The sequence below is a fragment of the Taurulus bubalis genome (genome assembly GCF_910589615.1).
Source record: "Taurulus bubalis genome assembly, chromosome: 9".
NCBI lineage: Eukaryota > Metazoa > Chordata > Actinopteri > Perciformes > Cottidae > Taurulus > Taurulus bubalis.
In genome coordinates this window covers 14,381,272-14,398,030 of record NC_136597.1, presented here as the reverse complement: position 1 = coordinate 14,398,030, position 16,759 = coordinate 14,381,272, and the positions used below count along the sequence as shown (strand labels likewise).

The 16,759-nt window shown below is 42.0% G+C and overlaps 1 protein-coding gene across 1 annotated transcript; it reads left to right on the top strand.

Moving 5' to 3' along the window:
- Positions 1-243: 243 nt before the first annotated feature.
- elapor2a (endosome-lysosome associated apoptosis and autophagy regulator family member 2a) lies at positions 244-12,242 on the top strand (the record flags this gene model as incomplete). Its single annotated transcript, XM_079224163.1, has 22 exons — positions 244-339; positions 1,830-1,950; positions 3,451-3,640; positions 3,718-3,865; positions 4,571-4,660; positions 5,365-5,470; positions 5,566-5,718; positions 6,618-6,706; positions 6,788-6,968; positions 7,056-7,184; positions 8,075-8,165; positions 8,264-8,366; positions 8,448-8,585; positions 9,307-9,570; positions 9,689-9,862; positions 9,974-10,160; positions 10,347-10,443; positions 10,538-10,639; positions 10,745-10,871; positions 11,260-11,438; positions 11,872-12,040; positions 12,132-12,242. 22 exons carry the CDS (start codon positions 244-246, stop codon positions 12,198-12,200), a joined length of 3,003 nt encoding a protein of 1,000 aa, XP_079080289.1. The 3' UTR covers positions 12,201-12,242.
- Positions 12,243-16,759: the final 4,517 nt, after the last annotated feature.

Below are 16,759 nucleotides of genomic sequence, written 5' to 3'. Positions count from 1 at the left end.
TCACATACGCATCGCGAGGTTTACTTTGAAAAGCGTAACCGGAAATGCTCTTTTATTCTGCCTCGCTTGATTGTGATGAGTAAGCCCTGGGGCGCGCAGTCTGAGGATAATCGCAGGTGGTAAGGGTTACAACGAGAGAGGCGACAGAAGCAGGTGTCCGCTGGTCGCTGCCTCGGGTTTAGGGTCGGCTTCACTCGTCCATCCGGATTGTGGTTGTTGTTCTCTCCCCCTCGATGATCCACAATGCGGTCCTCGGCTTGGTTCTTCGCCAATTACGCTCTCATCCTCTGTACGCTCCGCTTGATTGAAGAGACCAAAGGACATCGCCTGTGTAGCGAGGTGAGAGATGCCACAGTCGATCAATGAAGCTTCATCCTGTTGTTAGAGCTCACGAACGGGGATGGCAATTAGAAGAAAAAAACGCACAGATAGGCGCTCCTATGTCTCCACACGCTGTCAGCAAGTTGGTAATCCACGTCAAATACGATTAAAAATGTATGACACGTTTCCGGGTCAATTTATGGTATAATATTTGATTTAATCATCATTTGCAGCAGGTGCTAAGACGAATGCACTTTTTAATCATGGCTGTCTTTGTTAAGAAAACACGTTTGAACAACACGGATCTCTGATGAGGTCTGGTGCATGTTGAACTTCACCACTCGAGTGCTGTTCAGGCTGTTATCAGTTTCCTGCACAGACTGGCCTTTCCTTCCCTCTGGTCAGGCTCCGCTCAACACCTCCGAAGTCCAGGCTGGCAGCTCTGTCTCAAAGCAGAGAGTCGATCCCAAGATAGAGGAGCAACATTCCTTTACGTTATTGACTCAATCTGTCTTTTCACACTGGTTGAGGGATTATGCAGCTATCCCGTGAAGGGCTTTATGGTGCAACATGTTGTGGAATGACAAAGCATGACACCAGAGCTGATATCTTGGTTTTAAGACTCTCAGGATGAGATTAGTATTACAGTCTGCCACATCAATGTTTGACCACAGCAGGAGTCACAAGAGATACTTTCAATTCAACAGAGTTCAGAATACAACCACACTGCTAACATTTCTCATATCTGTAATCACTGCAGCTGTAATTTTAATAATAGCTTGATTTTGGACAGCAGTTGTGCTCAATTCTGCTTATTTTCTTATTATCATCAGTGTGACTGAGCTCTATGTCCAGACCCACACACACACACACACCAAGGAAAATCAGTCTGCACACAACAGCCTGCATGTGCTGCGGTGTCAAAATCTGGTTTGGCTCAAGGAGCAACATTATGTAAACTGTCAGAAATTAGGCCACCCTCCTCTGTGGATGGAAATATGGAGAGAGGCGAGAACATCAAGTTAATGGATTTTGCACCAGACGATAGATTACAACTATAACATGTGGTCGTCAAACGTCTGACTTGTCATCCTGAAAATGTAAAAAAAGCTGCTGGTAAAACGCCTCCGCCTGCTGCCACCCCCCTCCCCCCGGTTCCATCACCCTGGAGATGGTATGTTGTGTATCCTTAAGAGAAGAGTGGTTGTGGCTTGAGAGATAACGCAGCGTAACAGGCGGTCATGTTTTGAAAGCCCAGAGCAGCTAGTTACGGAAGTTAATTTCTGTGCTGGTTGCTAAAGCAGCAGCAGCAGCAGCAGCAGCAGCCATTCAGTCTGCTCTGATGCATTCTCACCCAGAATGAGATGACTCAGAGCTCTGATGTGGGTTCAGGCCTCTTGTGGTGCTTACTGACCTGCCTCTGACCTACATTTACTAATTGTTTGGATCCAAGACTGTCGTGATGCCTGCTTTCTAATGCAGATGTTTTGTTTGTGTGTAATTGGCAGACGGACTACTACTATGAGTACACAGAGTGTGACAGCACAGGATCTCGGTGGAGAGTGGCCATCCCACAGAATCCCGGGGATTGCACTGGACTACCGGAGCCAGTACGTGGCACAGAGTGCAGTAAGTAGTGTGTGTGTGTTTTTGTTTGTGTGTGAAAGTGGATGTACATGTGTATAGCTCACCTTCTTATCAGTAGCCTGGAATTTCCGCCACTTCAACCTGACTGACCCTGTTTGGAAATTCTCCAACCAACTACAGAGCAAAGCCACAGGCCAATACTCTCAGAACAAAACACTGTCACATAATTGCTCTTTGCTTAATCATTAATAGGGGCCATTTAGGCGATCACAATAATCGTATGGCTGTAATATGTGGTGCAGTAACTGGTGATGTTGGTGTTCCTCCAACATCTGTCCAAATAGAGCATCTTAGTTATAAATGAATAGAATAAAAAGACAGTCGGTTGACAGGGCTTTTAAATGGACACACTTATTCGTTGGCCATATAAATAATCATTACAGATCAGTGCTAATGTTTTGCCATGGAAACAGGTCTGCTAAGTAAAAGGTGAGTCACAGAGAGTGTTAAATACTTATTTTTATTGAGAATAGGGTGCTCAAAGACATCCCAATTGTAGTGAAATTGGCCTTTTCATGATGGAACCAGGAAGGCAGATTTTAATTTGGTAAAAACACACTAATTTCCTACAAGGTTTTCAATCAAGTTTGCTCTTTTGTTAGAACTCCCTGGAACAGGTTTGTCCTGCGCTGTCGCAACACATGCTGAGATCATAATTGTGTGTTTGATAGATGAAAGATAACTCCCATAAGTGGTTGCATGTTGATGGACAGCTATAGTGTTTCTCACAATATGAATAGATCAGGATGGTGAAATTACTTGTAGCTATTTCCCTCTTCATGTTGCATGCCTCACCTTTTGTTATTTTGACGTTTTTTGTTTCCTCCTTCAAACTCCTACAGATTTCACTGTAAAAACACCAGACACCTGTTTCCCCATTGCAATTGGACAACACATCTTGCATTAGATATGATGATGATTTAATATGATGATTATGATTAGATGTGATGCATTTAACTGTAAGGCATCGCAAGAGGCTCAGTTAATACAGTTAACTGTCACCAATTAATTATGTGACCATAAAAATTAATGCCACAGCAAACTACCCTAATCACACCAGCAAGCACTTCCCTCTGCACACATGAACGTACACCTGCTTGTATGTGCTACATAAATTGCGTACGTGCACACATTTTGCATTGGTTGTTTTTAAAGCACAGTGAGTCATCACGATGACATTTGACCAGCTCAGGTATGAGGAAAAGCTGAAGCTGACGCTGTCAAACATTGGCAGGTGCAAAAGACATGAGGGCTGCTCAGTGAGCAAAAAGTGCTGAGACAGAAAGGTGTGTAACAGGATGTAAGGATTAAGTTCCTGATCACTGGGGCTACATTATAGTGAATGCGGCAGTGATTTGCATGGCTTCAGTCTGTGCCACTCTACATTGTGTTCATGATTTTTGCAGCAGACTTGAAAGATAGTTGGGAAATGACTCATGTTCCTCTTCTTTCCACCCCTCTGTACCCTTTGGTTTCCTCCAGCCTTCTCATGCGAGGCCGGGGAGTTCCTCGAGATGTCGGCTCAGGAGTGTACCCCGTGTGCAGCAGGAAGCTACTCCCTCGGAAGCGGCATCCGCTTCGACCAATGGGATTCCATGCCTGCTGGATTCAGTAGCCTGCCAACCTCACTGGAGTACAATCCCCACAGAGACGACAGGCTCACCTGCAACAGGTGTGCGGTTAGGACGGGAGAAAAACCAAAATTGGGATCGCGAGTGTAAAACCAACTATATATGTTTTTCCTTGCAGTTCTACCTGGGTGCCTCAAGGAAACTATCTGGAATCCAACAGGGATGAATGCACGGTCTCTCTTATCTATGCTGTTCATCTGAAGAAACAGGGCTCTGTCAGCTTTGAGTACCAGTATCTAGACAACAACTTGCTGTTTGAGTTCTTTGTGAGTTTCAAATATTCATTCCTTTTTTATCTTTTTGCTTTTGTCTTTTTTGTCTATCGATGTATCTATTGAAATGGATGCTGTTTGTGTGTCCATTGTGCGTTTGTGTTTACACTGCCAGTGTATACACACCTCAAGCAATTCACTCATCATAATGTCCTCAAATTAAATGGCACAGTACTAATGCATGAATCCGACAACACGCTATACTAGACTTAGTCTAGTATATTTGTAGGCCTTTCTCGTGGCAGGCACACTGACACGACATAGCAGAAAAAAACACAATATTATTTTTGGCTGAATTCCAAGGCCCTGCATTGTGCATTCTGGCTCACTGACATGGTGCACTGCTTAAATAGAACAGAGCCATAACTAACATTGATTGTTGCACCTGTACTTTTATCTGCAATGCCGAGTCAAATGATGAGTCCCTTATTTAGTGTTTAATTGAAGGCAGGTGTGCCGGAAAGATTTGGTGATCTGTAACGGAGGCCTCTTTTTATTTATTCTCAACTATGAAAGACAGATGTTGTATTGTTCAATAAACAACACACGGTTCTGCCAATAGACAACAAGTCACTTTAATGTTTGTTATTGGGTAATGCGTGACTGCGTATATAATGAACATTGAAGCCATAAAACACCACACTGCCATACAAGAGGTGAGAGTTTCAGCTGATTGACATTGATTATTTGTGTGTTTAGATCCAGAATGACCAATGTCAGGAGATGGATCAGTCTGCTGATACGAAGTGGCTCAAGCGCACCAATCATGGTGAATGGGCAACCCACACGGTAAGTGTTGCATGACGTGAGATGAACAATAGCCTGGGAGGACACATCTTTGGCAGCTGGCCTCGCTCTACCACAATAAATGTGTTCAATTAAGGTGTAGCAGCAAGAAATGGGTGGATATAAACAGGATTCCAGATTAGTCATAGTCCAGTTTTATGCTTTTTTTTTCTATTTTAAATGACCTGATCATATGCGGTGACGGCCCAGCTCAAGCATTTGGGCCAATCTTGCAAATTTGTGCGATTTAGTTATTGCAGCTGCCAGTTTGTCGCTTTGTTTTTTCTAAACATAATTAGTTTTGAGTGTCACCCTAACCAATCAGTAACGGTTCATGAATTCTTCATGGGCTGAAATCGTCAATAGCATATATATATATATATATATATATATATATAAAAATAAATTATATTTTATTAAGATCTTCTTCGTTGCCGTTGATTTGGTGATTTTGATTTGAATGAAATCTTAACCAAAGAAGTCCAAATGAAACACAAAAGTATGGTTTACAGTTTGTACTACCTTGTCATTCACAAGTGCCTTCATCATTTCCAGTGTTGATTGTAAAAAGAAATGTCATCAGTTCCTTTTAAGATGGCATATCTTGTCAATTGGCGCTACGTAAAGCAAAGCCATAATTAAATGTGCTCTTAACGACCGCACTGGCACAGCTTGACTGATGAGACATGAAAACACATGTATTCTAGGTGAACCTGAAATCTGGCACCAACATCCTGTACTGGAGGACTGGTGGGGTCCTGATGAGGGCCAAAGGGGTGAAGCCTGTTTTGCTGAAAAATGTTCAAATAGAAGGTCAGTAAGAAATTTCCAACTTCTCTCTGTAATCAATGCACTTAATTAACAACGATTTCCCTTTTCATCCTCATTCTTGCATTTCCTTCTCCCAGGAGTGGCCTACACATCAGAGTGTTTCCCATGTAAGCTGGGGACGTTCAGCCGAGTCCCAGGATCCACTGCATGTGACCCCTGTCCTCGGGACACCTACGCCGGCCACGGGGCCAGCTCCTGCACCCCCTGTAACACTACCACTCAGTATGCAGGTAGGAACACGCACTAGAAGATGTGCACATGTTGCACAGCAACACGGTATGTTGGATATTTAATCTTTGAAACCAGGGAGTTGCGGGTTTTGGTGCAGATTTTGCCACAGGATGTAGCCAGTATGCTCTTGTATTTTTCATAAAGCTTCTATGTTTTTTCTGAGGCTAGATGTACAATGCTTGCAGATCTACATTAGTATGTTTCTCAACAGGGATTTACTAGAATACATTTGCACATGTAAGGCAGTCACTGTGCTAGATCCTGCTCCAAATCAACAGAAGGTAGTAAATTAGTTATAATAACAGAAACATGGTTGACTGATCTGACATTTTTTAAATTCTAACATAGTCTAAATAAATTAAATGAAAAGACTGCTTTTTTTCTCTTTTTTTAACTAGCTGTGATATAAAGTATTTTCACGTCTAAGATTTCTCAGATTATGCTGTGAATGTGTGTCCTGTTTGAGAAAAGTCACTGAAAAGTGATAGTAAGAAGGTTGGAGTATTCAGAACATATTACATATTTAATTCAGTACACCTCTTGATGCATATTGTATGACTCCTGTGCTTCACTGCTGTGTTTTTAGTCTCCTGCCAAAGCGCTCTTCTTCAAGAGCACACCATTTTTTACTATTCTTTTCTTCCTCATCTGCATTCACATCTTGTATCACATATTTTTCAAATGTATTTACTCTACTGTATTTTATCTGAATGGTTCTCTTCCTTAGTGATTTAGCTGCATGGCCTTTATGTTTAATTCTCTGCAGTGTGTTTGAGAACGGTTATTATTATTATTAAAGTGTGACAGTATTTGCAGGGTTCTGTGTAAATTATATTACATTATTTACACGAAAGACCTTTTTTTCTCTTTTATATCCTTTTGCCTTTTCTTTTCCAAGCTGAGGGATCTGCTGTGTGTAAGGACAGACTTCCGTGTTCAAGGAAGGACTATTCCCAGATCCACACAGCATGTGACCAAGAAGGCAAGGTGAGTGAAAAATACAGAGAGAAATCCCATTCTGTAATCACAGTTTCTTGTCCATGACCCTACATCTCTGTGTAATTTTAGACGCAGGTCATATATAAGTGGATTGAACCTAAAATCTGTCTGGAGGGTGTGACTGGAGCTGAGTCGTTGCCTCCAAGTGGAGAACGGGAGCCCTGCCCCCCCTGTAACCCTGGTTTCTATAACAATGACACGGCCACCTGCTCCCCATGCCCACCTGGGACCTATTCTGATGGGATGAAACGTACTGAGAACTCTCTTGACTTGTATATTTTTAATCCTCCCTGCCGATTTCCTTTAGTTACTTTTGTTCATTGTGTTGATCCCCCAGCATGTGATCGGTGTCCAGCAGGAACTGAGCCCACCTTGGGTTACGAGTATAAATGGTGGAATATTCTTCCTGCAAACATGAAGACCTCCTGTTTCAATGTTGGCAACTCCAAATGTGATGGTATGAACGGTGAGTATATTTGGCAAGTCATAAGTGTCCAATAGTGATCTCTCTCTTTATTGGTCATTCTGTTTCTGAATGCCTCTCTTAAAGGAACATGTCAACATTGTGGGACATGTGCTTTCTTCCAAAAGTAAGAGAAGAAGATTGATTCTTAATTCTGTGTGGTAAATATAAAGTTGAAGACAAGAGATAGCAAACTTGGCTTTGCCGGGGCCAGTAACTTTCGGGAGCCTTTAATGGTTGCTTAACCTCATGGTGACCGCAACGCTCCTGTGCTCAGATAGATTCTACACAGACATGCAAGTGATATCCTCGCATCGGATTCTCTGCAAGATGATAAATAAGGTTTTCTTACCGATTGTTGAACTATTTTTCAGAAATGTTTTCATTAGTGTATAATCTCCTGAAAGCATCGTTTTGTTTTTTCGTTGACATAGAATGAGCCTTTCATGTCTACAGACAGAGCTGGTCCGCTTCATGGTGTCAGCTGGTTGAACCGCCATGTTTTAACAGTAGCCCCAGGACGGACAAACCAAACACTGGCTCTAGAGAGAGCCTTTTCCTTTTTTACATCACCTGAAGGCCACTGTAGTTCTCCACTCTTGTGAAACTGCGGAAACGTAACACACAGAGTGGAACCGCAAGCCAGCGCCTAACTTCCGTTGCTCCTAAGGATGGCCTCTGAGCAAGTCAAACAGAGTTGCCATGATTTTCCTTTCTGTGTCTCACGCTATCGCAGTTTTGGAGGGAGGAAGTGAGCGAAGGGGGTTTCAGTTGGTTGCAATCTGCAACCAGACTGCTAGATGCCACCACATCGACACACTGTCCTTTTAATGTCAATGTTATCTAAATATTATTTTAATAGTAAAGTAATGTAGATTTGTCCTGTCCTCTAGGCTGGGAGGTGGCAGGTGATCATATCCAGAGTGGAGCAGGGAGCTCGGATAATGATTACCTCATCCTCAACATCCACGTTCCTGGCTTCAAGTAAGTACAGCCATGTTTTTTTTCATTCTCATCCCTCAGCTGCCTCTTTTTGTTTTGCTGTGACTGATTCACTCGTCTTTTTTTTCATCTGCCACCAGGCTCCCTACGTCCATGTCGAGCCATTCTGCGACGGAGTTTGGTCGCACCACATTTGAATTTGAAACCGTGTGTGTTGCAGACTGTGAGTTCTACTTCATGATGGTGAGATAGCTCCTGACAGATGTTTGCTTTGCTGCAACAGATACATTGTTATATAGGTGGAGTAAAAATGTTGTTCTTTAGGATGTAAACCGGAAGAGTACTACAGTGGTAGAGTCATGGGAGAGAACGAAAAAAAGACAGACCTACACACACATCATGACACAGAATGCCTCGGTTTCCTACACATGGGCTTTTCAGAGGACAAACCAACCTTCAGATGTAAGTATGTGTTAACTACTGAAAATATATAATTTTTTGCTTTTAATGTCCTTTTATTCTTTTTCGTGTTTTTAATTTTGTATTCTTAGTTCCCTAGTTTCAATCAAAGAAAACCACACGGCTGTTACTGAAATATGTGTCCCCTGAAACCCTTCGTTAAATAAGATCACTCAGCAAGTGCACATGTTTCATAGTACCTTCCTCTGTGCTCAGCTGTGGAGGTCTGGCCACTGACCCAGGATTTCAGCACATGATCCTTCAAAAAGTCAGGAAACCTAGTTTTGTGGTTTAACCTTTTATTTTAATTGTCTTGCGTCCAAAAACAAGAGCACATTTAGCACATTCGAGCAAAAACTGGAAAAGGCGTCAGTCTCGTAAATCCACCCCACACTCGGTACACTGAACACTCCCTATTGTTGGCTAGTAAAGATACAATCTGCCGAGCTGTTAGTGCTTAAACCTAACCACGAATCAAACAGGCTACTTTATCTTTTTGCCCACTTATCTGAAGCTTGAATCATTAACTTGCTCTTTGAAAACACCTGTTTAGCAGGAATGTGGACATTTCAAGTAAGGACAGAACTGCATCTTGTATAAAGTAGCAATACTGTATGTTGCAATACACTCATATGTCAAGGTTTTTGTTCGTCTCTGGAAAAAAGTAAAAAAACTCCACAGCACCTATAAGCAGCATTGTTCTGTACCTGTTTGTCTCTCTCAGGTACGCCGGTACGTCAACGACGTGGTGCGAATCTATTCCATCTCGGTGAGTAACGCGGTCGATGGGGTGGCCTCCAGCTGCCGGGCTTGTGCCCTCAGCACCCAACCCTCCAGCTCTACGTGTGTCCCGTGTCCTCCTGGACACTACATAGATACGCGCACCAGTCAGTGCACAGAGTGTCCTCGTAACACATACCTTGTACCTCATGCCACACCGGGCCTGGACGCCTGCAAACCCTGTGGACCAGCTAGCAAGAGTGACAAAGTTTGTTTTTCTTTGTAATGGGGAAATGAATCAAACTATTGGGAAATGTTTTTAAATGATTCCTATTAAGCACATCCATGTATTCTTTTTTTTTAAATTTTTTTTTTTTTATATACAGGACCACAGTTTATGTTACAGTGACTGTCACTTCACCCACACTGAGGGCAATGCCACTCTGACTTATGACTTCAGCCTCCTTGGGTCTGTAGGATCACTGATGATTGGTCCAAGCTTTACCTCCAAAGGAACCAAGTACTTCCACCACTTCAAAATCGGCCTGTGTGGAGGAAAGGTGTGATGAGATGAAAACATACACACACACATGCAGAGTCAATATAATACAACGTTTGTGTGTATGAATGCAATGCAATGCCCTTACTATTTGCTCTTTTTTCAATTTAAGGGTCAGTTGGCAGTATGCACAGACAACGTAACGGACCTCTCCATTACCGACTCCCAGAGAGAGAAAGGAGAGGGAATCAATGCTGTCAAGACCTTCATCTGTCAGTCAACAATAATCCCAGCTACTGGACGAGGCTTCCACACAGCGCTCGCATCACAGTCCATTAACCTGGCTGACACATTAATTGGTTAGTGAGCATACGATGCAGACAGTGATAGAACTGCATTTGGTGTGTTTTATACCACTGTTATTGCTTTGGTCTTGTTGGTCTTTTTATCAAATAATATCACATTCATGTTACAGGAGAGAGAAAATCGAAAATGCATTGATTGTACGTACATTAAAAGATAATGTCTTTCTATATTATTAACAGGAGTGACAGTTGATAGTACGCTTGATGGAATAAGTGCAAGTCCGGAGCTGTACCCCCAAACCACCAAGAAAGTCCCTGATGTTAACTTCTACTACAGGTACCTCCTATTATTTCGATAATAAAAAATAAAAATCAAAGTCAAAGAAATATTGTGCTCTAAGGTCTTTCTTTTTGTGTTTCCCTTTGCTAAGGTCCCTGGAGCCGACCTCATCTTGTGTGTCAGGTCGGAGCGCAGTGGTGACAGTTCGCTGTAACACAGAGAGGAGCACTAAAGGAGAGCTCACCGTTCCCAGGTACCACATCTCTGTCACTGTTTCCCTCATTCCCCATCTAATATCACCTGTAACCCTTATCTATGCTGTGACGTCGAGGTGACCGCTTGTGTTTGGCTATTACAGTCGGTGCCCTGCAGGAACATGCAACGGCTGTACCTTTAATTTCTTATGGGAGAGCTCAGGAGCCTGTCCTACATGCACAGAGAGAGACTACCATCAGATCGAGGGAGCTTGCAAGGGAGGACACCAGGTGTGTGTGTGTGTGGACATATTTATTGCAGAAGTTTTAGGACAGATTTGTTTTGGTTCTTTAGTGAAACACAATGGTTTTAAAATGAAACAATGCACTGACAGCTTTAATTTAAAGATGTTTACACCCACATCCCATTGACTGTAGAATTTAGAGCCTATTTCATAACCCCCTCCAGGCAGCCTCTATGGAAACCCTCTTAAAACTTGAAAGTTAGCACTTTAATGTTTTTTGTTTCACTTGAATAAGTGTGCAGGAGTAAAGCCACTCCATTTAAAGCATATTAAGTACTTACAGACTGCACTGTATGTGAGGAAAATGTGTATGTACAGTATTCTGTGTATGTTTTGGTTTATTTGCTGCTAAACGTGTGTATGTTCTTCCTCAGGACCTGCTATATGTGTGGACTGAACCAAAGCTGTGCATGGGAGGTCTGACCTTGCCTGAAAAGAAAACATTGCCATGTGAGGGCATGGAGTTCTGGGTACGGCTTGGTGCAGGGATGGGAGCTTTCACCGCAGTGCTGCTCGTCTCGCTCACCTGCTACTTCTGGAAGAAGAACAAAAGGTACGATTTCCTTTTTCCTTACTGCAAGCTTTTTTGTTTCTGTCTATATACTTCCTTCCTTATTTCCTTCCTTTTTTCTTTTCCTACTACTCTACTTCCTTCCTGTATTCCTTCCTAACTCTATCCCTCCTTATCTTGTATTGTTTGTTTTTTCCCTTTTTCCACTTATCTTCCTATCAAGTCCACACCACTTCCTCTTTTCCTCCATCATGCCGACCATATCACTTTCTTTTCTTTTTTCCACTGTCCTTACTGTTCCATCAGATTTTTTTTTTTCGTTTATCTCATCATCTCCTCCAAACCTCTGTTGTTTGATCCCATCCTTTCTTTGACTGTTTAATTTTTCACATCACACATTTAGTCAATATTCATGATGACAACATTAGTCGTTTTTTTTCTGCAGTATTGATTTTGTCACTTGTCTCTTTGCTAGGTTGGAGTACAAGTACTCCCGTTTGGTGATATCTGCCAATAAGGAGTGTGAGATGCCAGGAGCTGACAGCTGTGCTGTGATGGAAGGAGAGAACGAGGGAGACATGGAGGATGAAATTGTGTACACAAAACCTTCTCTACTTGGTAAACTCAAAGCCATTGCATCCAAGGTAAGTCGCATCATGTTGCACTTTTATCAATCTCACTTTGATAAAAGTCTTTATATACTATAGACGTAATGTGTGTTTTTCATTTTCTCAGGGCAACGGAGAGCACTATGAACATGTGCAGCTAAACTCCTCTCATTCGAAAGCGTTGGTATGGAGCTAGAGAGGTGGTACAATGAGGGGAGAGATCGGAAGCCCCCCCCCCTACCCCTTTAACTAACCACCCCCTTTATGAGCTCTGGTACCTGGAATACCAACTGTGTGTTCATACACACAGAAACACACACACACACACACACACGTCATGCACCTTGGGCCAGGTTCAGAGAAGTCAAGAACATGGTGGCCTTAAAGCTCGGAACGACAGAGCCGTCCAACTCGAAGTATCGTACTGTGAAGCAGGTGTGTGTGATAGACACTTCCTGGTAGTATTCTGATTCAAACTGATGTCAGAAAGGCTGTTAGAAGAGCTCAGGGTAAGACAAGGACCTATTTGATCGATGTTCTCTTTTCATACTAATTTCTGTCTGTGTAGTGCCTGATGCTTCTATAGGCAGCCATGGTGTAATTTGCCATCAGGATCATCATGGTGAGTGTGTGTGTGTGTGTCCATCTCTCATAGGTGTTTACACTGACATATAAAGCCTCTATCTTCTCATCTGTTTGTTCTTTTGCTTAGTTGAAATTATTGTAACGAGTGTTTTGCTCACCAAGTGAAAATGAAGATGTCATATTTTGCGCATAAGGTTGTGTTGTCGACTGTCTATTTACGTCAATTAAATTATGATGTATTTATGTATAAGTGGACCCAGTTTGATTGATTTCTCTTGTGTCCGATTTATTTTTGAGAAATTCTCTGAAAGGCTAGGAGATAGACCGGTTTAAATGGCATTGTGGGTGAGAAATGGATTTAAAGCAAAAAGGTTCTGAATAATTTAAAACCTCAGCTGAAAATGTGTGCACTCAGTCCAATAATCAGTCCTGAACATTTATTTTCAAGGAAAAGTCCCAAATTCCAATGGTTTCTGATCCACAGAGCAAATAGACAAATTAATGGAATCCATCGTAAACACTGCAAAACGTGTCATTACATATACCTGCACGTCAGACATATAGAATAAATGTCATAGTCTTGAAACAGCAGTTTACGTTGTGTAATCTGCATTTCAACTTCCAGTTTGTAAAGCTGCTTTATGTTGTAGGATTTAAAGCTTTATTCATTGCTTTAAAATCCTCTGTTACTTTGATTACAAAACCATTTGATCAACAGCAGCTGTGATATGTCAGTGGTCTAAAATGAGCACGCCCCCGATATACAATATCCTATCCTACAAGCTGAGGGCTCAGCAATTGATTACTCTTTTTTTTTTACATGATGTATTAATTTCAAAATGATCATAACACAAGTCATCCTACCAGTTCAGCGTCAGAATTTGATACCTTTTTTAAGGGTTTTATTGTATTTTAAACTATATTCATGATAAAAGCTGTACTGTTCATTTGGTGGGACAGAGTGACCGATATAATTTCAGGTTTTCACTCCAGGTCCATACAGCACTTTTAAGTATCAATATTTAGAAGATGCATTAAAAAAACAGTGGGAAAAACAAAACAATATATCAGTAGCCATCTTGATCTGTGCCACCCCATGGCTGCCGTTTTTCTTAAATCTGACCTGAAAGGATAAAATATATTGTCTTGTTTTGAGATTGTGCTGTAATATGTGTGGGTTTGATGTTGTTTCTGCACGTCCATGTCGTCTGTTTTGCTGTTAAGTCCAAGAAAAGTTTCAGGCGCCGTTGTGTAGCTCTTTTTATTTGTTGTCGATCATTTGTGTTAAATTGCATGCAATTTGCCATTTTTGTGATTCATTCTTGTGAGGCCACACTGAGAGGCAGTTGTATATTTATAATTGACAACCAGTTGTATGCACAGACTGCAGAGTACCTGTCTTTTGGTCTGGACAGAAGGGGTATTGTTGCTCATGTCTTTTAAAGTAACAGTACTTTTACTTGAGTATGGTATTCTGGTACTTCTACAAGTGTTAACTGAACTACTAATCAACAGTGGTGGACAGTAATTAAGTACATTTACTCAGCTACTACAGATAAGTACAATATTGAATTACTTGTACTTTATACTTGAGTATATCCATTATCCATTACACTTCTTACCCACTACATTTATCTGACCGCTATAGTTACTGATTATGATACAGATTAAAACTGTACTTAAATGACATAGATGATAAATACAGTGCATTGTTAACAACTAGTGGTTCACAACCTATACTTGGTCATAGCAATTCTACAAAACTATGATTTCTCCCGTAAACTTCTCAGTTACATTTAATTGACTGCTTGAGGTCTAAAGAAGTAAATTATACAATAAAAAGATTACAATGTTGTGTCGCAGTACATTAGAAATGGAAATTCCTGCCGTATTCCTGGTAATTTATGTAATGACCCGACCCTACCACCAGAGGGCGACCTTTGCCTGGCTATAAGAAAATAATCAACATGTAGTTCTGCACAAGTAGCAACGATAGGCAGTATGATGGAGTCAGAAATGAGAGACAGAGTACATTGAATACCTGCAATATCTGTAATATTTTCATGAACCGAATCAACAACCTGACAGTGTAGGACCATACAACTACTGACAAACGACACCCTAACTGTTGATTGTTTTTCTTTTTTAGGCCCTTTATTTTTCAGTCTTTTTTAAGGGAATTGAGCCTACACACTGGAGTGCGTTGCCCTAAGGCAGTGAGCACTCCAGTGGATGGTTTAATTGGAGTGCCATCACTTAGGGAACAGATTACGCAGGAGTGTTAAAGACGTCTTTCAACATTTGCCAACACACGCTATGAATAGAGTGTGTGTGTGTGTGTGTGTGTGTGTGTGTGTGTGTGTGAGAGAGTGGTGGTGAGGGGGGTTGTCAATGTCGCTGTCAAGACAAATCTAGGGACACTTGCATTCAACTTCTAGATTTTGGATGAGACTTCGAGACACACTGAGACACTTTTTCATCAGCAGTACAGACTTGACACAGAAGGACGAGCAGACGACACCAGCTGTTTTCTTGTTGTTATTTATTATGATGTCATCACAGCCTCTTTATTGCACGTTTCATAAACACGGAACTATTGCTTTGATTGATCAGTTCCAGAGTTCAGCTCGACCTCGGCTTCATTTTGCCACAGAGATCTTGTCTTGTTTCAAAGTCGAGAGGCCAAGGACACATTTTGTTGTATAGCAAGGGGCTACAGCACAGAGACTTTTGTAGAGCACATGGCAGTTGGCAGAGGCTGAATAGAGGAACAATGTCCGTAGTGGATGGCTAGCTGTATGAAAGGGATATTCATGAGTAAAGCCAATTAAAGAAGCTTCCACGGAGAGTTAGTGGGTACATGAGATGATAAGCTGAGTACAGCGGAGGGAGAAAGGTGATGTATTTTAAACCGATGCATTTTCTTTACTTGTGAGTGCCATTTTCCTTTTCCTATACACTCTCCAAATTCTTTATCTACCTTCCCATTATCCCTCCTCCAACTTCCTCAAGTCCACCTCGTTGGCATGTGCTGCAGTGGGCACCCAGATCTGAGTGCTTCAGCTAAAGTGTGGGCTCCCAGTCTGTTGGTCTGGCTTTAGGTGGTATTGGCTGGGACCAACCCAGCAGCAAGTTTCACACATAGAGTTGAGATGAGGTGGACACAAGGTGGCAGGGGAAAGGTTCAAGGGGGGAGGTGGGTTTAGAGAGAGCGGGTCAGAGGAAGAGTGTGAGACTGTTGTCCGAGACTAGTACCCCGGACTAAATGAGAGGAGAAGCCGGGTTAAGTGCTCTATTTGTGTGACCATTAAAAGCTGGGAGTAGAGTACTGGGCCTCGCTGAGCCAAATCTCATCACTCGCTGCCAATTTGAATCACAACCAGCAACCAGTTTTTCCTCTTTTTTCGCTTTCTCCTCACCCCTCCTCCCACCCTGCTCTCCATGCAGACAAATAGACATTCCGGCAGCGGATGTGGCGGTGGTTGTCCATAGCAACCTGCCATGCGGGGTGTATCTTGTGGGAGCAGGACCACTGAGTGAATGGCTAAGCCTTCTGCTAACAAAGACTGTGAATCTCTGAGATGCTTTCAGCTTCCATAGAACGCTGTGACTTCTGGTCTGTGGGAGTGCTTTACATAATCCAGCAGCAGCTCCCCTCTGCTCCGCCACATCACTCTCTCCTTCTGCTCTCTGCACCTAAACACACACGCCCCAATGTAGGTCGGCTCGTCTTGGCGCATCCTCTAAAATTCTTTCAATCTATCATTCAGTGTGATAATCACAGGGTGCTGCTGGAGACCGGCTGTGCCAAGGTGCAGAGCGGTCAAGAGATGCATGTGCAACAGTTCTGCCTGTGCCTACTGTATGGATTTCAACACAGAGAAACCACATTTAAAATGCTTGTCTGGGGAAGAAAAATAAGTGATTCTGATCACATTTTATGTTAGGAATATCAAGTATAACAGTCACATTTTATTTTAGACAGCATATTATATGGTATGTAACCGTTTATGATCAGTTTATCTTAATTGCAATACATTCTTGCACGAGAGGCTACTTTTTAACAATGAAATATGATGTAACCTATAGTGCTAAATTAGTTTAGGCTATTTAGATTTTCTTATAAAAAAAAATGTATTCATATTTTTATAATTTATTCTCCCTACCTCA